Raw genomic sequence first — 24,595 nt, 5'->3', positions numbered from 1 at the left:
AAAAATGGGGCCAGGGTCAAGATGAATGAAGATTTTCATATTCTTAAAGTGCAGTTACTTCACGCTCTTGTCTTTTATATTTCTAGAAGGAGAAAAAAGTCAGTAGTATTTAATGGGAAAAAAATAACAAGAATAACAAAACCAAGGTCACAAATCTTTTCGAGCATTTGGCCCACTGAATAAAACATCATAGGGTGGAAGAGTAGGAAAAAAATCAATATGTTAGATAAATGCCAGTTTTTACATGGATATAAAAATGTGAAAGAAAAGACAGTAATGAAGTTTGATTGTCTGACTCACCCAAGAGCGTAAGGATGCACATCTGTCTCGTCTCCCTGCCAGTGGATAACACATTGTCAGACATTATTTCAGAGTTTAAGGATGGGCTCTCTTCTGCCAAACTTTAAGAGACACTTCTGGATTTCTCAAATTGCATAAAATGCATTGCTTGATGGAGGATGGGTGTCTTAAAATGATTCGCTGAGAAAAATAATGCTCTCTTAGGAAAAAGAGGCCAGATATAGGCAATGTGTGTGTAAGTGTATATGTTTGACCTAATACCACTTTAAGGTCATGGGCTAGTGTCTCTAACGGACTAATTTATGTAGTCATCATGTAGCACTAAAATAAAAGCAGATTTCTTTGGAGTTTATCTCAGAGATACATGATCCAAAGGTGGGAAATAGAATCTGGTTTTTGTTGTTGTTGCTTTGTTTTGTTTTTGGTCTAATCAATGTATACTGCTGCTATTATTTAGGAGGGAAAAGTACAATAGATTACCCTCAGATTGTTACTCAGGACAAAAGGATCATGGCCCTAGAAAGGGCAGAAGGGTACAGAGTCCTGGGCCTTTGGAATCCTGTGTCAAAAACACCATCTTTGTGGACCATTAAAATAGCAAAAACAACAAAAATAAGAACGACATAACAGCAACCTGGTAATAACAACAGCAACGACTATGTATTCTTTTGTATTTTGATTTTCACAGGTGGAAAACTGTGTCCCCCTAGTCAGGCCCTCCAAGAATATCGTTCATGCAATGACCATTCCTGTATGCAGCTCTACTGGGAGACATTGCCCTGGGGCCCCTGTTCTGAAGACACGTTGGTAACTGCCCTTAATGCCACCATTGGCTGGACTGGAGAAGCTACCTGTGGTGTGGGCATTCAGACACGGAGGGTCTTCTGTGTCAAGAGTCACGTGGGACAAGTGATGACCAAAAGGTATCACCAATAATTTATTGAAAGTGCATATGATTATTGCATGGTTGAGTATTTTTAGTCAAAAACATTTATCAAGCAATGAATATGCTGGGGGAAAAGGAATTTGTTTCATTTGACTCTTAACGACTAGAATTTATCTCTCAAAAACAAAGGTAGAAACAGTTAAAATATGGATCATTAGTAAGATTATAATACATGCATTAGCTAATGGAAAGTAAATGTGGCCCACAAATATTGAATCTGTTTGAGTAATCAAACATTTTCTTGACCTCATCTCAGTATTTTTGGCGTTTTTTCAATGATGTGAAGACTAGGTCAATGTGAAGGTAAGTTCTCCACTTTGAAAGGATAAGGTTTTGTTACACTCTTTGTTGGGTTCCATTGATCTTTTGTGCAGTGGGCACTAAATCCATATAGCCGTGTGAATAGACTAATTCATGCCTGTGAGTAGGTTGCAATCTCATACATGGTAGACTCTGTACCTGAAGATCTAAATCTAAAAAAAAAAACAAAACAAAAAAAATAGGATAACTTGGACATGGGAGCTAGAATATAGATATCAAAAAGGGTCAGGGGCAATTACAAGTGATAGAGGAAAAAGAGTAATTAGGCAGAGAACTCAGCTGTGGGAGTTTTATTGCTAGACCAAATGAGGAGATGTGACTTTTCCTCAGTCTATCTGGGAAGCCTCTGGAAAAGAAAATGTAAAGCACCTATGAAATATACAGTGACTGGGTAACTGCCCTGTCCATGGAGATTTTCTAGTGGATGTGTTTCAACTAGTCTCTTCCTTGTGGTAGAAGACTCTACCCCTGTCACAGGGGTGATATATCCCCAGGATGGGCATGCTCAAGCTTTTGTCTAGAGTCACAAATGAGGCAACTTAGAGCGCTTCTCCGGGAATTTCTGAGTTGGGAAAATGAATCCCTCTCTTCATTCTGTTCATGAGGCTCTAAGTATATGCATTGACAGTTGCCATAGGCATGGTCCTAAAAGAAAAAGGCAAAAGGAGTGGAAGTGATGCTCAGAAAGAAGCAGAAACTGAAGCAGAACATATCCTGGCAGCATCAAGCCCTTGTCCCATCTCACTAAACATGCCCCTACCTTTCCCGGCAATGTGGGCAGGCACATTTTCTCTTCCACCTAATTCGATCCAATTTGCGCTGCTGTCCTGGGCAACTGAAACACCTGATTAATTTCACCTTGGGCCACCTTGACACTAGGCGCTGGGCCTTATCCACCCTGGCATGGAAACCACAAGAGTTGTGTAAGGAAAGTCATAGGAGCCCAGTTAAGGGAAGCGAACCGCTGCTGGCCGAAGCAGTACAGACTGGCCAGGTCCTGCTGGGTTGGAGCATCCGATGTGCAGATGGCTCTGCAGATGCAAGCAGAGATGATATGACTTGCAGTGAAGCACTGTCCACAAGACCTCCTCTCTCTCTCTCTCTCCCACAGGGCTGGAATTGGATGTTCTTAATTGCCGCAACCCCAGACTTTGGCACAATGTCTGGCATATAGTTAGTGTACCATAAATGACTTTGGAATCCATGACTGAACCAGATTGATGTGTAGGAAAGTTACAGGGTTCAACAAGGATTGGATATGAATTGCAGGAGATCGAGAAAAGCTGATATCTCTCCTTTGTTCAAGAAAAATTACTTGATCCACCATCATAATTTTGGCAAAGGGGACTGCCGTAAAGAGTAATGACTAGATCGGATATATGACCTCCTACTCTTATTCATTCATAAATGTTATTTCTGCTTTAGACCTGACTCTACATTGCTTGTGCTGTTTTTGGAATATCAAATGACGTCCGTTGTGTTTTGCAACTTACCTGGTATGCATAGCACTACATGGACTGATTGAATCAATGGGAGTTATAGCCAAACGTGGACAATAATGTTTTACATATCACCTGGCTCAGGTGAAAATCTAATTCACAGGGTTATGGTAAAATCCTTAAAGGCTTGTAAAGATACTATTCAGACATGAGAACTTTTATCTTGAGAAGGATTGCAGCCTTGATAATGTTCATTTTTATGATGTAAATTTTCAGCTACTTAAAAAAGACACGTGAAATATCAGCTTGAATATACAAATAAAATTAAATATGGCTTAGGTATAGTAGTAAACTCTACATAAAATGCAGCAAACTATTATTCCTTATTGTGATGAGAAAATTTAGCATGCCTGATATCTGATCTTCTCCCTGACACAAAACTTCTCAGCTCTGAACCAGAACAGGAAAAATCCACTTGATACAAGTACAGTTTGTTTATTTCTTAGCAAAGGGACATTAGAATTAAGAGTGACACCAAGTAAATTGCCACATTTAAAGGACTATTTGGACATGAAAAGTTGGATTATATGATCAGGAAGCCCCTTTTCTATTATAATTACTTCAAATGACAGGTGTTGTTTTTGTTTTTGTTTGTAAAAGCCTGAGCACATAAATGTTATTATTGTGAATAACCCCTAGTTTTGCTCAGCTTACCATCACAGAAAAATGAATCGTACAGATATTTTCCCAACACACACACGTGTTACACACACACACACATTGCTAATTACTTTTTACCCTGCTAAGGAGGCTGGAGACTTAACAACTTAGGTTGAATTCTTACTGTATGTCTCCAAACAACCCTGCTAAATATGAGGAGCCTGGATTGACTTGAGTAAAATTAATTTAAAAATTTTAGGTTAAAGAGATTAATTGAGCTAAGAAATTAATACCTAGTGTCCACTGAAGCGCATAGTGAGATAGTGAAACTATCAGCAGTAGAAAATATCTTTTGTTCTGCCCTTCTGAAAAATATATATTTTTTGTTCTTTTTTATGTGAAAGCTATTACAGTAGGAAAAGATTCCCTGCCATTTGTGAAATCCTTGGGGTGGGGGTAGGGGAATAGAAACAGAAAAGGAGAAGGAAACATCCTGAAGAAAGAGGGGCCTTCAGGGTACAGAGAAAGAAGCATGTCTCCATGGAACGGTTGGGCTAATATAATGTGTTTTATCTCCAAGTCCACTGCACTGGAAGGCAGAGTTCCTTGCAAGTTCTCGCTTCCCTGGGTTGGTGTTTTGGTCTCTATGCAGTTGTATAGGTGAGACTGTTACCATTGTATGAGTAATAGAACTGATCATATCAGAAAATGAGAACTAGCCAGGGCAGAAGTGGAACAGAAGTGAGAGCTTATTGGGATAGTTCCGGGGTTTTGTTTAGTTTTGTTTCACTATTCATTGTTGTTGTTTTTTTTTTTCAGTCGCAGTATACAAAAAAGGTAATAATAATAAAAAAGATTAAAAACATACAGTTTGGAGCCTTCCTAAATCCTGATAAGGCACTTTCTGCCTTTAATGTGAAAACACCTGGCATTGTGTGAGATATAATAATACAGAGCTCCATTTAAACATTTAATGTGACAGAGTTGGCAGGTTTGCCCCACCTAGCTGAGTGAGACGTGCATTGGTTCCTGGGTCAGAGGACTGATCAAAGAAATGGAGCATCATCTCTGCATCTGGATTATGGAGGCCTAACTGAAAAATGGCAGGTCTTTGTAGCTCAGTTTGATGCATTTCAGCACAGTGCTTATAAGGAGCTGAAGGCTATGGGGCGACAACGAGATAGTAGTTATAGAGCATTCCAGTGCTGGTCCAGGTAAATATATGTGCTGAAGTGAAATACATTCATCCTTTTATTGAAAGCACTGCCAATCTAGAGTCTGAGTGTCACATGAAGTTAGGAAGTATAAATTATGACAAAAGCCAAGGGGCCATACTTTGTTTACTAACTAAAAAGTGAATCCATATGTTTCCCTAGGTTTTAAGGCTTTAATTTTGTTTTGGAAATGGCTGGATAAATTAGCCTAATATCCCCAGGGATTTATTTGTCTTCAGGCTCCAATAACATTGAATACAATTCAATCATTCACTTACTGTTATTAAATATTTACACTGAGCTAAAATATGGCACTTTTAAGATATAAGATGGAATTCCACCATCAAGGCATTAAAAATTAGTTTATGTATTGTGCATAAATACACAGGCACACAAACACACGGAGACATGCACACGCACGCACACACACACACATGAAAACAGCATGAAAGCAGTCAAAACCCTTTTGATCAATGTCAATACAACAATACCAAAAATAAACCTTCCGGTTTTTGTTAGAAATGGAGGGCACACATGTTGCTAATGGTCAAAGACAGTATTTTTGAAGGCCAAGAAGGAACTTATGAAAATTAGAAATGTGATGATTCTTGAAGGGGTAGACATTATGTGAATAGAAAGGAAGAAGAAGTGAACCCCTGCAGAAAGGGTCAACCTTACTGGCAAAAGAATTGAACAAAAAAAAAACGTTTTCACTGACAAGAGAATATTTGGCTCCTATCAGACCAAAAATCACATTCCAGTTCATGGCCTCTATAAAAGCAATATAACCTGAGCTTGATCTTTGCCACTGAGGAGATGATACTGTTTCTCTCTTTTGGACTTAAGGGAAGAAGGGAAGAATGTGCAGAGAGAAAGGGGCTGTATTATGAAAAGCTGATACTATGCCCAGTGAGTATTTATTGTGAGTGTTGCTAATCAAGGGTAAATCAAGTAGGCAAGATCAGTTCCCTGGAAGAGATTAACATCTACTCCTAATTGAAGTGAGCAAAATCCCTTCAAGATCAGCCTCCCTCTGAAGCCTGAAGCCAGTGCCACAAATATTTCTAAGCTGTTTTGCCAATGGACGAGTGAGTGTGAAATGGCTGGTTGGGCGTGGGGTCCCTGCTGCCCCACTGAGCACGTAGGAAGCTGGCGTTGCTCAAGTCACACTTCCATTTCCAACCATACGCCAGGCGCTGTTGGAGAGGAGTTAGAATAAAGAGCAGCTCAATTTAATTTTAGTAGACCTCAGAATGTGCATAAAGACTTGGGAATGATTTTAGCGTTTTTTGCTATCTCTAATAAAGTATGACATAAATTTTCCTTACCCAAGTAGCTTGTTTAAGTAACACTGTATTCTCACAAAGACACTCTTCTTTCTTTCTATTGTTTTGTTTATTGAATTGATCTCTTTGATAGACAGCATTTCTGTGTATACTAAGGATGATTAATAATAATGCCACTAATAATTTATTGGGCAATTCTTTTTCTGTATGTCTACTTTCCATTTTTATCCAAGTTTCATATAGTCCATAGAAGAAGTAAAATAATACAGAGAGACTAATGATGGCAAGCCATAGGTCCCACCCATCTCCCGCTCCGTTTAGTATCCTACATCTCAAACACAACCACAGCCATATTTTAGCAGTTGTTCTATGTGTTCTGTCTGTCTCCGTCTCTGTCTCTGCACCCCCCACCCCATTTTGACTGGGTAAGCTTTCACATGGTTCACAAATCATAATGACATGCAAGGAGAAATATAATATATAACAAAGAGAAGCCTGATGCTCACAGCCCTTCTCCCACCCCCCTCTCCCTGCCCCCTATCCTGCCACTAAGCCACTGTGTTAGTGTCTCATCTCCGTCCATTGTATCTTTATGTCAGTACAAGTATATATTCTTAGTCCTCTTCCCTTTCTCATGTTTACCTCTTAACTCTAAATGATACATTTTCCACACATCATTCATACCTCTCCTCACTTACCAATTTATAATGCCCATTCCTTGATTCCGTCTCGTGAAAGCAATGAACCTAAGCCCACTTAAACTAACTCCTGTCTCAAATCCCAGATTGTTGGTGTTCTGTGGGTAGGTTGCATTGGTACTCTTGATTGATCTTTTTAGAACTTTATTTCTGTCTTCATTTACATTTAGATCGTAACTCTGCCCACCTACTTTGTCAGATAGGGACAACCAAGCCTCCACTCTGTCTCTCTCCCCTTCCAGCTCCCCCGCTTTGTCCACTGTGTCTTTACCTGATGGTGGCATGAATGATATCATGTACATTCTGTTCCACGGTCAAGTTCTGTCTTCCACATTTGGCTTATATATTTTTAACATTTTAAAACTAAGAAAATGTTTTCATTTTGATCATTATCTAAATTGATGAGGTCTGATGTCAGCCAGATTCTTGGGTGACCAATTTTTCTTCCTCTTCTCCCACATCCATTATTGTCTGTCTTTTTACTTTGTCTTGGTGTTTGAAAACTGGACAACCTTTGCATTGGCATGTTGGTCATTTTGTATAAAATTCTTGGACTTTTCATCTGAACTTTTTTTTTTTTAAATTCATCTTTTCCTCATTAGCTTTATCTCCTCTGTTTTCTCTTCTCTCCTTCAAGAAGGTCTATTGATTGTCTGAACTTGCTACACTGGTGTTTTTTTTTTTCTATCATAATTTGCCTCAAATGGTCTCTCCCCATGTGGCTTTGGGTCCATTACTGATTATTCCAGTGCCTCAGTTTATCATGTGAAAATGAAGGTTATAATGCCTCTCACTGTTGTCATAAGGAATAAATGAAAGAAGCTAGCCAAAGCCCTTAACTCAGCACTGCCTACTTAATACCAGAGCTCATATTGCTAAGCTTTACCCACACTGCATTTATGTGCTTTATGAGGAACTTATGGGGAACAGAATTTAAAATGCAAATATATGTTGCTGAGGGCTTTCCTGTTTTTCTTTTTGACATATCACCGTTTTAGAAGACAATCAATGTAGTTTTTAGCCCTTTGTGTTCGTAAAACAAGTAAGCAGGCAAGAAAACAAACAGAGGCTTGATTGCCATTTTCTGAGACTTTAGTTCTTCCAAGTGATTATGAATCAATTGACTATAGTATTTTCCTCCCAAATGTGAGCATTCATTATCAGTAAAATAACAGAACTGCAGTGTTTCTCTTGCTAATGCTAGTTAGTGTATTTGACATTTGCCACCTGTCATATTTTGCTCATCAATCCACATGTTCTAAAGAGATACCTGCCAGTCGTTTAAATATTCTAAAGTTCTGTTCATTATCAAAGATGTAGAGTATATTTAAGTGGTTTTCAGTGATTTTTGTTTCCCAATATGTTCACATATTGCCTTGTATTTCCCTGTTCCTTTTGTAGAATATCACTGATTTGATATATTATCCCGAATAAAATGCTTTTCAAGAAAAATATCAGATGTGTTCATTCAGGAAAAAAAAATCAAATGTCATTTGAATTGATGCTGATGGTGACACTTTCTTGTGAAGGCATTCCCTTTCATTAGTTTCAGGGATTGCTCTTTTCCTGGATGAGTGAAAAGTATTTTGGTCTCAAGGTCAAGAGAACTGAAGTTGCCTTTGACTCTGCCATTGGCTGGGAGCCCTTGGGCAAGCAGCCTCACCTCCCTGGCTCTCTCTTCCTTGTCTATAGAAGGAACAACAGGCCCTCAGTGTTTTCTGTTCTGAAATCCTACAGTTCTCTGCTAAGCCACTTACTTCTTCCAGGAGGCATTGATATTGTCTCTTCACATTGACAGATGTCCAGATTCGACTCGGCCTGAAACAGTGCGTCCTTGCCTTCTCCCGTGCAAAAAAGACTGCATTGTGACAGCTTTCAGTGAGTGGACGCCCTGCCCGAGGTCCTGCCAACCAGGTCGGTGCATTCTGTTTTTAGTGCTTTTCTTCCTAACCCACCTGAATTGTCTTCCTCACTGCTAAATAAATGAGAGACTGTAGAACGGGAGCATCTTTCTTTTCCATTTGCATGTCCCCCTGGGAAGCAAGTTTGGTAAAATTTGTAAATGAAGCCTTGAATTTCCAGATCCGTCAGGACTTGGCAGGGAAAACATATTCAGTTGCTAGATGCTGTAATGTCACTGGTTACTCAACTGGAGTGCATTGCAAGAGTGCTCATCCTCAGGGATCCCTGTTGTGGTGTTTTGAAAAGCCATTCACATGTGGTTCCTTCTAAAGCCTCATCACCAACACCGTTTCTTTGTGGCTCCTGTGTGCTGGGAGTCTGACTGGGGGCATCTTTATTAGACTATAGGGCCTTAAGCATTGTGCTTACATCACTGATAAATAGAAGCCTGTGGAGGAACAAGGACAGATATGTAAAAAGTGTTGAATAGGTACGGGAATTCACAATATAAGATTTGTGTTTCTTTACTATAAATGGTGATACTTTATACACCTGGATGTATTTAGAGGACAATGATCTAGCATAGTTAATACCTAAGTCCTAAAAAACACACAGGAGCACTTTGGTAAAATGCCCCTCTTTCTTAGAACGGGTCTTTCCCCCCATGCTTATTTCACTCCCCCTGATGAGCTAGTCCGTGTGGAGATACAAGTACTCCTCTAGTCCAAAAGCTCCATTTCCACCTAAGAGCTAGAGTTAATAATTTGGTTCTTCTCCCATAGTCTCACACCCTAGCCTTGGTCCAGTGGATCTTACCATTGCCACAGTAAGAAAAGGCAACTCCAAGGAAAGGAAGGATGCATAGAATCATAACCCTAGTGCCCAGAGTAAATTGGGTTTCATCCACACATCCTAGCCTTCTCTGGCTAGTAATGTCTTCTCAGGCAGGACCAGGCTGTACTAGCCTTCTGGAAGAAGGGGCAAGGATATACTGTATGCGGTTCTGGGAGGAGAGAACTTATCCCAGAGATTGAGAGCATTCACACCTTTCCTTGGGAAAGTCCATCCCTGTGCATCTAGGATCCCCCACGTTCTTTGACTCACACGTTGTGTGATATGAAAAGGGGACCAACATTGACATGGATCTGCCTGACACATCAAACCCCCCCCCGGGGGGGGGGTTGATTGGCAAAGGGGTAGTGACAGCTATGGAAGATTGTCACCATCTGTGTCTTACATTGCAGTGGTGGGGAACCTGCATAAGGTTTTCATAACCATGCCATTTCATCTTCTTAATGTTCTTTTGTCATAGAATTAACATGGTTGTATCCAGTGATCTTTGTTATGGATAGCATTAAAATAAATAGTTTGAAAATGAAAGAACTTTGAAAACTACAGTGGAACATTTTTCTGATCTTTTGAGCGATAAAAATAACAGTGTCTTCCAGAAACTTTTCCAAACTCATTATCTGAATGGGGATATCAAGTAGGTGAACTAACTGAATGAACAGGATAATGTCACTTCCAGACAGATCGAGACAGAAGAGCTGTGATCTCTCTGAACCATTTGAAAGGCAGCATCTAGGAGGCTGACTTTTGGAATTTTAGTGGTAATGTACTTGAAAGACATTCAAAGATAAATAAAGATAAATATTGGGAAAATGCAGGAAAAGAAAATAAGTTATGATGAAGGAGTTTAATTGAGATTCAGCTATTTCTTTTAGTTTCTTCCTCACGAGAAATTAGCATAATTCCTTTGTTAAGTGATTATAAGAGAGGAAAGACTGAATTAAAAGAATACCCCACTGGCAACCAGATACTGGTGTTGGAGCTGTCAGGGTCCCCTGACATTGAAGGAGGCATATTGATTTTGTTGAGCCAGTGCACCCTAGTGGCTGGAGATTACTTCAGCTACTGCTCTTGCATGTATTCTACATTCAAGAAAATTCTCTGCTGCCTGAGAGTCTTCTAGCACTGGCTAAGGATGGAGGAATCAGAGAGCATGTGAAATAATTGCTCTTCTGGCAATTTTAAATTTTACTTCAATTTCCAGAGATTCAATTAGTTATTTAAATGGTTGGCATTGTAATGAAAATAGTTCTAAGCCTCTGTGGTCTTTTTTTGCCTCCAATTTTTCAAGCCTAGGTAATTCTTTTCACAGCCTGGCAGCCAGGGGACCTGGAGGAGCAAAGATTCAATTTTCAGATTTATTCTAACTTTCCACTTCAATCCTATTTATCCTCATGTTTAGTTTATACCTTGGGACCAATAAATTATTAAGTAACTCTGGGTTAATTAGGGGGACTATGAGAGGGAGGAGAATATTGAAGGAAATTGTACGTCTAAACCTATGGTCCTCAGACTTTATTGTTTTTAAATCATCTGGAAGCATTACTAAAATGCAGATATTCAGCTCCATAGCTAGATATTCTGATTCGGTAACTATGGGATGATCCCCAAAAATATGTGTTGTAAGTAGCTGCTCCTGAATGTTAATGCATTCTCCTTCTGATGATTAAAAAAAAAAAAAAAAAAGATCCGTGAACAAACACTGCTTGAACTCTGGACATATGGCCTGTTTTTCAGCTTGTATGCATCATGTTCTTCCCAGCTCAACAGTTGTAAAGTGTGATAGCTAAGAACATAGATGCTGGAGCCAGATGGACAAGGTTGAGTTTCAGAGTTTGTTCTATGATGGGCACACTTCATACTTCATCTCTCTGTGCCTTAGTTTCCTTGTTTATAAAACAGGGTTAATAGTCACACCTACATATATGGAAAGCACCCAGAGCCCTGCCTTGCATGGAGTAAGCACTAGGCAAGCATTTCCATAGTTGCTTTGAGCCTTTGCACCTGTTGTGTTTGAAGCTGTCACTGTATTCAGATGCCCCACCTGTTTTGACCCTATGCGTCCACAGGGACCTGCATTAGCGGCATTTCCCCAGGAATGCTATTCTCATGTTCCAGATCTCCCAGATGTGTTAGACCATCCCCAGTTTACTTCATTAACTAGATAATCCCAGGGCATCCTGCACATCCCCCTTTATAATATCCCCGTAGTTATCTTTCCATGTCAATATTGTCCTTGCTATAAGTCCATGAATTCAGACCCCACTTCTGTCATCTTCACTGCTGGATCCTCTAAACCCAGCACAGTATGAGACGTAGTTGTCACTCAGTAACTACTTTTTGAATGGACAGATGTCCTGTAAAGAGAGGGAATGGTGTGACTTTGAATCCAGGCAGGATACTCTCTGTCCTTGAGAGTGTCCTTCAAAATATACTTTGGAGAATGGTGTTCTTGAATAATACTTCTCAAATTTAAACGTTCATACAAATTCCCTGGGGATCTTAGTAAATGCAGATTCTAATTCAGTAGACCCAGATGGGTTCTGGAATTGTACCTTTCTGTAAGCTCGCAGGTAACTATATTTTGATTGCGAAGCTCCAGATCAGAATGGGGTTCATTAGAAATTTTTGAACAAGGTAATGATGTGGTCGAAGTTGTAAAGTGAGAAGCACAGCCAGGAACAAATCAGCAGGTGAGCACACAGGTGAGGTATGATGTGGGGTGAAGAGAAATGGTTTAACCTACACTGAGAAATCAGGAGAAACATGGGGCAGAGCAGGTGACAATCTCAGCTAAAGAGGAAGGAGGAGCTCTTTTTTGCAGCTGTGGTTTCAGATTGGTTTGTCAAATTTTCATGGTCCCCAAATTTGGTTGCACAGTGGAATCACCTAGAGATCTCTAGAATATACTTTTATGTTTGGGTTCTTCTCCAAGACATCATGATTTAATAGGCTTTTCATATGATCAGGGAATCACTGGGTTTTATGAACCTCAAGCCAAACCCATTTGAAACCTCTCAGAGAGCCAATGGGGCTTCAGGGACCTGAGTGCACCAGGAGTGATTTGTGCCTTAGCCATGGATGAGTTGTGTCAGCTTTTATTTGGTCCTGGCTGGGTTCGTGAACTAAATCCTATGACTTGGAAGAATCCTCAAGCCATGAATGATCTCTAGCTAGTAGCCAGCCACTGCTCCTGCCTTCATACTCCTCCTCATCTGTGTCTCTCTTTAAATGCTTAATGATAGTCTCATTCTTCTAAGCAAATTAGATATTTGTCAAGCTGTGGCCCTATTGTGGCCTCTCTGATTTTTAAGTTCCAGTAATAAATGTGCCAAATGATCAAGAATCAACCTTTGGTACTTTACTTACTGTTTTCTTTTATCCTTCCTTCAGCCTATAGAGCAAACGCCTGCCTGAAGTATTCAATGTAATTTGCTTAATAATGACAACAGTTTTCTTATTGTAGAGGTTCTCAGCCCTGTGTAGTTTTTTTTTTTTTCCAATGCACAGATGTCCAAGACTCACCCTAGCCCCTGTTAGTCAGAATCTCTTCATGCTGAAGGGACATTTGCAATATTAAAACTCTCCTCAAGTGACTCCTTAAGTGGGTAAGGCTGAGAAACACTCAGTGCTTTATACTGTGCGACATGCTTTCACATACATTTCAACCTATTGTAGGAGATCATTGATAATTGTTTGTCTTGGTTTTTTGGGGAATTATCTTGGCCACTGCTCTTGTAACCATCACACTTCATGTTTTTACTTAAAAGTCACAAATCAGTAGATTTTCCAGGATTTCTCCCAGGTTATCTTTAAAGGGGCTCACTTTCTATTTCCAGAATTGGATTATATGAAGTTTCAGACATGTACATAAATTAATACAATGTTAATGCAGAATATTAACTATTAATAGAACATGCTCTTGTGTAACCATTGCTAAGTGAAAACAATCATCAACTTACTTGTTTTCCGTGTGCTACTACCATCTTCCCCCTTTCTAACACCCCACCCATGGATTATTTTGAAATAATTCCCAGATTTGTATACCACTTCTATAGAAGGGAAAATATGTAGGAAGTAAAGTTATTGGACTAGAAGATAAAATGTGCCATATTCAAAATAGCTCTTCTTATAAATTCCTACAAACCACAGAGCTAATGATTAATTATTTGTCAGTATCAATAATTAAAGGCTGAGGGAGCTCCTTGAACTTTCCTCTCTAAGGGACAAGCTGGAGAGTAGTGTCATGGAAACAGGAAGGCCAAAGGCAAACTGCTGCTGGGAAATGGTAGGAAACTTCATTTGATGGTAGTCTTTGTTCCTGTGTCAAGCCTCCTAGAGATAGGTCTTGAGGTTTTTGGTATCAAAGAGAGTAATTTTTTTTAACTGCCTAGGTGGTGTGGTGTAGCAGTTAAGAGCATGGACTCTCAAGTCCCATCTTTGCCATATAAGTCACTTTAAACTCCCTTTCAACTTGCTGTGTTTCAGTTTCATCCTGTCTAAAATGAGATACTATCGGCATCTACTTCCTAGAGTGGTTATAAGGGTTAACTGAGACTAGGGCACATTGAAGAATGTAACATACATGGAAATTGATTAGTAGTAGTGGTATGTAAATTCCTTAGGAACAGGGAACTTGTATTACATTGGTGTCCTGCAACATCTAGACCTCCTGTGCCAGTATGATGGCAGTTGTTGCCATGTCTGTGTTTTTCTTGGACAAGATGATAACATCTAGAGGGCATTTGTCTTCTGATTTCATTAATGAACTTGCAGGGCTTAGCACAACGTCTAGGACATGAAGGGCATTCAATAATTGTTGTTGAATGACTGAATACATGAACTCTGCATCTTTCCCACAACCAGTTCTAATTCCTAAAGATTTTGCTTCCATAAAGATGAAGTCATAGCATTAACACATTGTTTGGTGGACCCAGGCCAATTAGGGGAAGAGATACTGGTCATTCAGAATGTTGAATAAGTCAAAAGTCACCTATCTTAGAATCCAGAATTTCTCCCATTCAAATCCATACTAGCATCACCTTCTCTCTTCACTGACCCCTTTCCAGCACATGGGATTCCCACTTTCTCCCCACAGGCCCATCTGTACTTTTGTCTACATGGGAAGTAGTGGATGGAGTACCAATTTACTCCTGAATAATGAGGAATCTGCTGTGTTTGAGTAATCGAGATTTTGGGCCTGGGACACTGGCCCCCAAAATAGTGTCGAAGGCATTTTGATGATCTAATGACTTTCTTTGAGAAAAGTAACCTAAATTTCAGTTACCACCTCTGTAAATTTTATTTTTTTTATTTATTTTTTATTTTTTTTAAGATTTTATGTATTTATTTGACAGAAAGAGAATGAGAGAGAGCACGAGAGGGAAGAGGGTCAGAGGGAGAAGCAGACTCCCTGCTGAGCAGGGAGCCCAATGTGGGACTCGATCCCAGGACTCCAGGATCATGACCTGAGCCGAAGGCAGTCGCTTAACCAACTGAGCCACCCAGGCGCCCCCACCTCTGTAAATTTTAGATGTTATCTATTCCCAAGGGTTTTTGGAATACATAAAATAAGGTGTGTATCTCACATACATGTCCCAAGCTCCAGACACAAAATGCAGAACATAGGTGCCTTTGTTTTATATGGGCTCCACTGGGGGTGACTTGCCCCCTTTAGTCTATAATTTAAAGCCCATATATCACTACATTGTCCTTGTACTCAATAAATGTTCCTGAAAATTTAGTAGGAGGAGTGACAAACACTTGGGCTTGTGGAGATTACAGTTCTCAATCATATTCCTGCCAAACTGAGGTGTTGTGCTGATAAAAACCATTAAAGACACTTTCTCTCAGTTCAAGGGGAAACAAAATAATGGATAAAATTCTCTTAATTTCTTGTAATTTTTTGCTCTCCTGTGTTTGTTTTTGTTTGGCTTTGTTTTGCTTTTAGTTAAGATTTGGCACCTTCTGCCAGCCTCTATTAAAATCCATATGAGGGGGAATTGATTTGGGGAAAAAAAATAAAATCAGGTTTGGCAACAGCAACAGAAACTAAGACTACTTCGTCAGAGCCCCTTGACCATTTGCCAGCATGGAGGAACAGCGTTGTGTAATAGGAGAGTTGCTGGGACTCGGCTGGTGCGACCTACACCTCAGCTTCAGAGGAAACGTTAGTCTATGTAATAGGTGACAGGAAGTGTTCTCAGTCCACACTCTTCCTCCTCTCCCTGATGCCCTGTTCTTTGACACCAGAGATTGATGTACAGCTGCAGGGACCTGGAGTTCACATCATCACCAGCTGTGATTTTTCTTCATTTCCTACATCGGCCCCAGGAGTTGGGTATAATCCCACATGACCAAAGAGGTGAGGAGCCCCCGCTCAGAAGCATGAAGTAATGGGTTGCAGGTTAGCCCCCATGCATGAGGTAGAGCCAGCATGGAATCCAGATTCTGTGACTTCAGGGCCTGCCTGTTTTATCCCGACACAAGTTATTTCTCCTGTCGATAAGCACAGCTCATTTTGCCTGTTTATTAGCAATTCAAGAATTTGGAGTCTGGAACTCTCAAACCTGTGACACCGGCATGGCACATCACAGACCTATCACACATTGCGTTCACACATGCTGTTTTCATTGACCATCGGGACAGTTTAGGGAAACAGGAACAGCTCTTCCATTAGGGCTGCCCCAGAGATGAGGCGACGGGATTGGTCCAGGGAAGCACTCCTGGTCACCTGGTCCAAAAGGGGCCAAGAGCAGGTAAAGATACCTGGCTGACATTAAACCTGCCTTGCCTGGTGAGCCTGTACAGTTATAGGGAAAAACTGTTAGACAAGGTCAGACGTATCACTGAGAGGCTATAATATCAGCATGCCTTTGCTTCATCTCACCGTCTCTTCCTATCAAAGTAATAAAAGCTGTAATTTATCGATATCCATTATCCTACTCTTATCTCAATTCTATACAGAAAGAACTATTATTACTCCAATTTACATATGAGGAAATAGAGGCTTACTTAGGGTTAGGACCCAAGATTGCAACACTCATAGAGGGCAAAACCACATGGAAGTCTAGGCTCTTATCCACTCGGTCAGCAATAAACACTGGCTGAACAATCAGTGCGTTCCAGCCATTGTGCTTGGCACCGCGTGCATATATGCCGAGTGGTGAGTGAAGACACAGATCCCTCCATTATGGAAGGTAGAGTCTATTAGAGGAAAATGGAGGCATTGAATCCATAATTACCCAATGAACATGCAGGTACAAATCATAATAGGTGCTAGGCAGAAGATCAGAGTGCTGTGAAAGGAGTAAGGAAAACCAGAATTCCACTCTGTCTAGAATCTCTTTCTCCTTTATCTCTGCTGCTTGCCCAGATCTAACCAAGGTGTAAATCCTTGCCTCCTTCACAGAATTTGTCCTGATCTTTCTGCTGGAAACAACCACTCCTCTCTCTTGAGTCCCATAACCCTGTCTGACTTGCTTGCATTCTAACTATTGGTAAAGGTGTTTTGTATCTCTCTGAAGGGACGTGAAATCTTTGAAGGTTGGAACCTTTTCTGCTTTCATTCCCAAAAGTGCCTGGTAATAAACTTAAGACAGAACAGAACTCAGTAAATCCATGTCAAATAAATGAATGCCAGTTAGAAGCAACCTGCTTAAGCAAAGCTGGCAAACTGCTAAGAGGAAAGTTGAGATGCCTTTACAACTAAATTTCTTTCATAAATGATTCCATAGCTAACTGCAAGAACATACACAGTGCTCTTGGTGATAGAAGATGTGGGACTTAGAGAATCAGATTTATCTCTGGTTTCCTGGCAAACATGGTTAAAAACATGGTTCATCCTTTTTGTTTGTTTACATATTCACATTCATGCACTCATTCTTATGTCCATCAGTCTGTGTGCTTATTATTATTTTTAATGGAATCATATGAGTATCTCATGGGAACCAAAGCCTATTCAGTTGCTAATTCCCAGAAGGCATTTCGTACTGCAACTTCACATTCCATCCCTGGTCACCAACTGAGGCAGTTGTGTCCATAGGAAATGAAATGAAGGGTTTCATGGCTTTATGTTTGTTTGTGTTTTTTTTTTTAAATAAAACCCAAAGGTATAATGCTGAAATGCAAAATTATGGTCATGTGTAGTCTTGCAGCGGCCCAGACTGGTCCAAGGGTAAAACAGTAATTTGAACAGGTTTCCAAAAGTGTGGCCCATGTATTTCTAGCTCAGAATTACCGAGGATGCCTGTTAAAATCCTAAGAGATTCTGATTTTGAGGTCAGTCCTCGGGCCTCAAAATCTGCCATTTTTTAAACAAACTGCTTTAGTAATTCTAAGACACATTAAAGTTTGAGAACACCTGAACTATGGAGACATTTAATTTAACCATCAGTCAATGGATTATTTAAGAAATGTGTAACTTGCATCTACTATATTGTTCTAATCATTTATTTTGGCTTTCAAGGATCCAAGGTTTATAAGCTGTAGTAGGTTAAAATGGCTTGTTGGGAAATTATAACAGGAAATCTTACAGATATCCAAAAATAAGGGAAAAAATTCCCCATGGACGTCAGGGGAACTAGAAAAGCAAACAGGAAGTGAGGCTTCTCTCTTCAGCTTCCAGGCCAGTGTGCTTCCTCCTGTCTCTGCTTCTCTGTGTACACCTACTGTCCTGCCCCTTGTAATGGACCTTCTCTGAATCTGTATACTCATAACTAGCAGATACAGAGCCCCGGAATGGCTGTCCCAGGCTCCACTCTACCACACTTTTTGTAGTCAAGCACCCCACATGGACAGAAACTTCCCTTCTGGCTCTTTATGGAGCTTACCAAGAAAGGGAGCCTGCTGGCCCAGTTTGTGTCAGGCCCTCAGCCACTTCAGCAACCTGTGGACCTGCCCCCTCAGGTCAGTAACCCTCTGAAAGGGGAAGGGGACAAGGTGCAGAAAGGCAGCGAGAACTGAGTGTGGGAGCATTCCCCCTCAGATGGGGCAGGGGTTGTTCTCCACTGAGATTGACCTCTCCAGAAGACCCAAGCTCAGCTCTTTGGGAGAGAATCCAGAACATGCCTCATTCGCTCACTTCTGTTTCAGCCAGACTCTGTAGGTGCTGAACTGCAGGGAGAGGCATGGTGAAACCCACTTGCTTGCTTCCAACGCAAAAGCCATCCTCTTTCACTTCAGAGTTGGTTTGGGAAGAGCGTGGTTTACATTAGGTAGAAATACAGAAAAGGAAAATGAAGCCCCAGGCAACAGAAATGCAGTAGAATTATACGCTCATGAAGAGTAGAAACTGGAAGGAGAGAGACAGCACTCACCCTGAGTATGATCGGAGCCAGATATTTTACTTCAAACAAACAAATGTGCAGTCTGTGTGTACTTGAGTTCTTACCAAAATGTCTAGGCTGTGATTTCTAGCAATAGTCTAAAAAACACTGTTTATGACAAACAGTGTTGTCTTGGTCGTCTTATAAAATAAACTAACATACCAAACAAAATAAAATAAACAAAAGCAGACAAAATTTTTAAAATGTAGATTTGGTGCATGAAGTTCTGTTCTTTACATATGAAATCCACCGTCTTCCTTCTACATTTTCAACTAATACTTGCTATAAAGCACTATTAATCTCCTTCATTCAACAGTGAAGCTACATTACCATAAATAAATCCTGTGGCTCACATGGATATTCATAATGATTTATTGTTAGCCTTGGTGGCAAAATCTGTGTTTCTTTGGATATGAATGCTCTTTCTTTTCAAACTCTTTTTAAGTTCTGGCTGGTTTCTTTCTCATATCTCTAGAATGCTCTGCAGATAATACATTGCATCACAATATAATTTCTATTTGCCTGTAGAGGTAAATAAGCTGCCTTTCAGAAACCAAGATACCCATTCTAATTAGGAGTTTATTTTTAGACTTTCAATATACTTCTTATGAAGGAAGAGAATAAATTAGTTTTGATTTAGATGGGGTGTTACTTTAAGTTTATTAAATAATTTTCTACAAGTAAAATAATAAATTATTTTCACTTTTGGCTTTGATCCTATGTTAATATGATTCTAAATTAGCGTATGGTTTAAGGAGGTTTTTGACTCACTGGATTAGCTAATATGATGGTAGATTTATAAACTAATTTGTCTTACTACAACAAAACTTAGAGTTAAAGGTAGAGCTAAATGTCGGGATCTTAATATGTCAATTTGGAGCTCCAGGTTTTATAAGAATGTCAAATAATTTATGTAAGGTAACAAATCAAGAAGATTTTATTTTATTTTTTAAACATTTTTTTAAAGATTTATTTATTTACTTATTTACTTATTTAACGGAGAGAGAGAGAGCGAGAAAGAGAACATAAGCAGCGGGGGCTGCAGAGGGAGAGGGAGAAGCAGGCTCTCCACTGAGCAGGGAGCCCAATGCAGGGCTCGATCGCAGGACCCTGGGATCATGACCTGAGCTGAAGGCAGCCGCTTACCGACTGAGCCACCCAGGTGCCCCCAAATCAAGAAGATTTTAAATTCATGTTTAAAATGAGGTAGATTGCTCATAGTTTAGACAAACAACTTTTAAGTGTTCACTAATAGAAAACTCTTCACTAGACATTCTGCTAATCTCTTGAAATTCCTTCAAAATAAGTTGCTACATGGAAATAGTTCAGCTAGAATATCTACTGAACGGCATGTTTTTGGTGATAAGGAATAAAATATCTGAAAATAAGTATGTGAGGAATTGTGGATTCTCTGCCATTTGAGGTCCTTTCAAGTTAAATTTAGTTTGCTCTGATGCCTAAAATATGCTTATCATAACTTTATTTAGAGGCCTTATGAATGATAACCAAAGTAAGAATATAGACCACATGTACAATGACAGGTTCTGTGGGAAATATGCTCATTTCTAACTTGAGCCAACAATATCCTCTTCTGCTGGATGACCAGATGCTTTTTGAACTGATATTTGATTATATTCAGTTTAACACTTAATTATATTCTTTCTTGAGTTTTTCTCTAATTTGTTCATGTGTAGTAGAAAGAATCTAACATAGTTATGGTAGACTCCTGGTGTTGCCCCTTAGCTGTGTGTTCTAAAACTTAGTTAACCTCTCTGAGACTCTATATGCTTACCTGCAACATAGATATAACATGTAGTGTCTGTAAGACAATTTACTTCCTAGGGTTTTCTTATCCTACATGAAGAGGCTAGCTTAGCAATAGTTGCTCAGTATGCACTAATTCCCTCCTTGTCCTCCATTTTGTATTTCTCCTATGTCCTCCAAGTTGTAGGATCCATGGGTATTCAAGCTCAAGCAATAAAGTTATTAATTTTATAAACGAAAGATAGTTAGAAGTGTATTGTATGTATATATGGAGAAAGAATGAGAGAGAGCAAAGGAAAGACTTTCTTCTAGCAGAAAAATAATAGGAGTTTAATAAACACATATTGTTATATTGCATGGAACATGAAATACCATTATACATGATGACCAGCAAGCACATATTTGGTCTTGGACTTTGAGGAAGTCTATCTTTTCCCCACCAACTTTTTCCCCCACCCAAACTTAGAAACAATTGAGAATTAGTCAGAGTAGGTGGGGATCAAAATATCAGCTGATCCTCAATTGTATAATTAGACAGGATTAACTACCCGGTCACAGCCCATGTTGGACAGCTAAAAATTTGATGACCGTAGCCCAGAACAGATCGGAATATGTGCCTTCTACAAGCAGATACATCCCAAAGAACAAGAAGGGGAGAGAAGGAAGAGCCACATATGTCCACTTCCTTCTCCCAAAACCATGGTTTAGATGCCCCTCATCCTTCCCAAAGAACACACAAGTGTAGGAGGGGGAGAAAATCCTGGGGAAAGAGGGCAGTAGAGGTGGATATAACCCTTCACATGAAAAGAATCATCTGGAGGGCTCCACCCTCACAGACTGGTGCTAGGCAACTTTGTAAACCCCTATTCCACCTTTCACTGCTTTCTTTACTTTTCCTTTTAGCTACGTTGGCCTCCTTTTTGACCAAGCTTTTATATCTTGTCCAGACTTTCACTGGCTGCACCTTCTTCCTAAAATTCTCTTCTCCCAGCCCTTGGCATAAGTGCCTTTTGCCCAACATTTTCGGTTTCAGTTCAAATAGCATGTCTTGGTGAGCCTTTCTTGGACAGTCTTATTAGAAATCCCCTCTTCCCATTCTCTTTCTTGCTCATTACCACATGTTGTTTTCCTCATAGCACTTAACCATTCTCCCAATTAGAAAATAAGCTCCATGTTCAGTGCTTAAACACATTGAATAGTGGCTGCCACAGAGTAAGTGTGTAAGTAATAATCGAATGATAACAGATGAATGTATCAGTAATTCTGTAAACTTTTTGTAGGGTTTACTGTATACCACGCTTTCTGCCAATAGCTAGTAACATTAAGGTTAATAAGATGGTGTTACTTTATTCAAGGGGCTTTTTGATAGAAGATTCAAGTACATAAACCTATCTTTTTTATAACAGGAATGAGCACAGAGTATTAGGTAGCCAAAGAGGAGGGTGTCTTACTCTAGCTAAGTGGTCAGAAGATGTAAGATTTGGTAGATCAGGAGTTTCCAAGTAAACATGGAATACAAGTATCTTAAATATAGAAGAGAAGATGTGTGTGTGTGTGGAGGCTTGGCAGCAGCAGAGAACATTTTAGTTAAATGAATAACAGGCAGCTAGTGAGGCTTGGGATGCATAATGCATATGGAGGGATGATAAGAAATAGGGTTAGAGATACATGCAGGAGCCAGTTTATGAGAAGATTTATGCCATTCTAAAAAATTTGGACATTATCTGGAGTTCTAATAGACACTTTAAATTTTAAGCATGGGTGTGATAAAATCAGATTTGTGTTTTAGAAAAAAAATAGTACAGAAAATAATGAGGTTAGAGAGCATTCAAAACCAGTGGAAAAATTATGAAGCCGTTCAATTATCTGGGCAAGAAATGAGAATCTGCTTTCTTGAATAAAAAAATGTGAATTGTAGGTAAGCATATAAGTTACCGTAACTCAACATTATATAATAGCCTGTCTCATGACCCAGCGTGTACTGAGTTCTTTATCCATCCTGTGGAGTTCACGTAACTGGATGATTATGCAAACCCTCTCTCCTGCTCAAGGAATTTAAATGCTAAGAGAGAAACAAAAACAGTAAGCAACTGTCAGAACTCTAGGATGGAGCGAACCCTTCCTAGTCACCTCTCTGTGTGTATACTTCCAAGGTGTAAAATGATCCAAAAGATGGAGAGGATCTCATTAATTCCCCACATTACCATTGTTTTTTATCAGGACCAGCACCATAATTTGTAAGGCCCAGTGCAAAATGAAAATGTGGGGTGCTTTGTTTAAAAATTATTAAAAATTTCAAGACAGCTGTAGCAGAGCATTAAACTAAGAGCCCTACTGAGCCTGGGACCCTGTAAGCTGGCTGGTCTTGGTCCTTATTGGCTTTCTCTAGGGGCCAGGCTCCTAACTGGATTTGAGTTTTAATTCCTGGGAACAGTTGCCATTATTGGATTGTAATTTTATTGCACTGCAATTCTTCTTGCACTTGGCTGAGAAAATTCAAGGGCTGGAGGCATAGGATAGCAAAGCAGAGCAGTAAGAACACATCCTTTGGATACTGACTTCTTGGGTTTCAAGTCCTCTTTATTACTTACTGGCGTCTTGGACAAGATAACAAAACTTCTCTGTTCCTCTAGTCTCTGACCTCTAAAATGGGAATAATAAGAGTAACTATGTTTTAAGATTGTTATGAGGATTGAGTTGATTTATGTAGAACACTTTGCCAAGGAATGAAGCATGGCAAGTGCTTGGGTTGTTTTTCTTATTATTTTGAAGATTGTATTCTGGAAAATAAACCTTGCTTTGTTCTCCATAGTGCAGATAAACCATTCAGAGTGAGTTTCAATGAACAGAAATGACTAATATTAATGTTAATATTAATATTAATGTTAATTGAATTTATCACTTACTGTGTGATTTTCATTTTTGTGTTTTAAAGTGTTTTTTCCTATCCCAAAAACATAAAGATATCTATGTTCCTATCCCCAAAACATAAAGATATCTATGTTTTTCTACAGAAACTTTTACATGTAGAACTTTAATAATTCATTTTTATGTATGATATTACATAGGAATCCAATTTCTTTTTCTGTGTGGAGACACTGACCTTTTCTATCATCCCTCCCTCCACTCCCACTCCGACTCCACACTCCAATGTACCCAGTGATGCAGCCACCCCGGACACCCTTGCTCTCTCTGGAATTTGACTCTGCTGGGTCAAATTCACTCTGCCTAAATTTATCTTCCTCCAGATATTATGTAGATGACCACCAAGGTCCTTCATATTCTTGCTCAAATATCCCCTTCTCATTGAGGCTTTTGAAGTTTAAAATTACAACATTCCCTCTCTTCTCCGCGCGCGCGCACACACACACACACACACACACAGGTGTATGCGTGTGTGTGTGTGTGTGTGTGTTTTGCACAGCATTTAATTGCCTTATGAAACACTAAATATTTAACTTATTTTTTTAGTTGTCTTTCTCTCTCCACTAGAATGTAAGGTCCATGAGGTTGGGAATAATATTTTTTTTCTTTTGTTTTGTTGGGTTTTCAATTTCTAGAGCAGTATCTCCTTCTTAGAGAATTTCGATATTCTTTTTCCAGAATAATCCAGAGCACATGATAAACATTATCATCTTAGATTTTCTTCTTCAAATAGAGTAGTCCTAACTCTAGCTCCACACATGTATTAATAAAGAGGCATCTGGTTAGGAAAATTCCGGGTGACTTCTTTTTTTCCCCTGTTCTTTCTAGAGTCAAGGTCAAGGCCAGAAAGCAGCCTCAGCCTCACTCTTTCTGTCTGTTACAGTAGGTTTTTTCACTATCCACACATGAAGCGAATTCCAACTTTATGTGTTTCTAGGTGAGAGAGTCTCCGCCCAAACATCACC

General features: G+C 39.6%; 1 protein-coding gene across 2 annotated transcripts in view; it reads left to right on the top strand.

The window, feature by feature from the left end:
* The window catches only part of THSD7B (thrombospondin type 1 domain containing 7B), a 758,532-nt gene that overhangs the window by 380,113 nt on the left and 353,824 nt on the right, over positions 1-24,595 (top strand). For both annotated transcript variants that reach the window (XM_073884500.1, XM_073884495.1), the window contains exons 8-9: positions 989-1,223; positions 8,663-8,778. In XM_073884500.1, the coding sequence (XP_073740601.1) occupies positions 989-1,223; positions 8,663-8,778 (351 nt within the window). The remainder of the gene's footprint in view (positions 1-988; positions 1,224-8,662; positions 8,779-24,595) is intronic.

Source organism: Callorhinus ursinus, unplaced genomic scaffold (assembly GCF_003265705.2).
Source record: "Callorhinus ursinus isolate GAN/ISIS: 27379988/994484 unplaced genomic scaffold, GSC_fseal_2.0 scaffold2, whole genome shotgun sequence".
Classification (NCBI taxonomy): Eukaryota; Metazoa; Chordata; class Mammalia; order Carnivora; family Otariidae; genus Callorhinus; species Callorhinus ursinus.
This window is presented reverse-complemented; position numbering and strand designations above follow the sequence as displayed.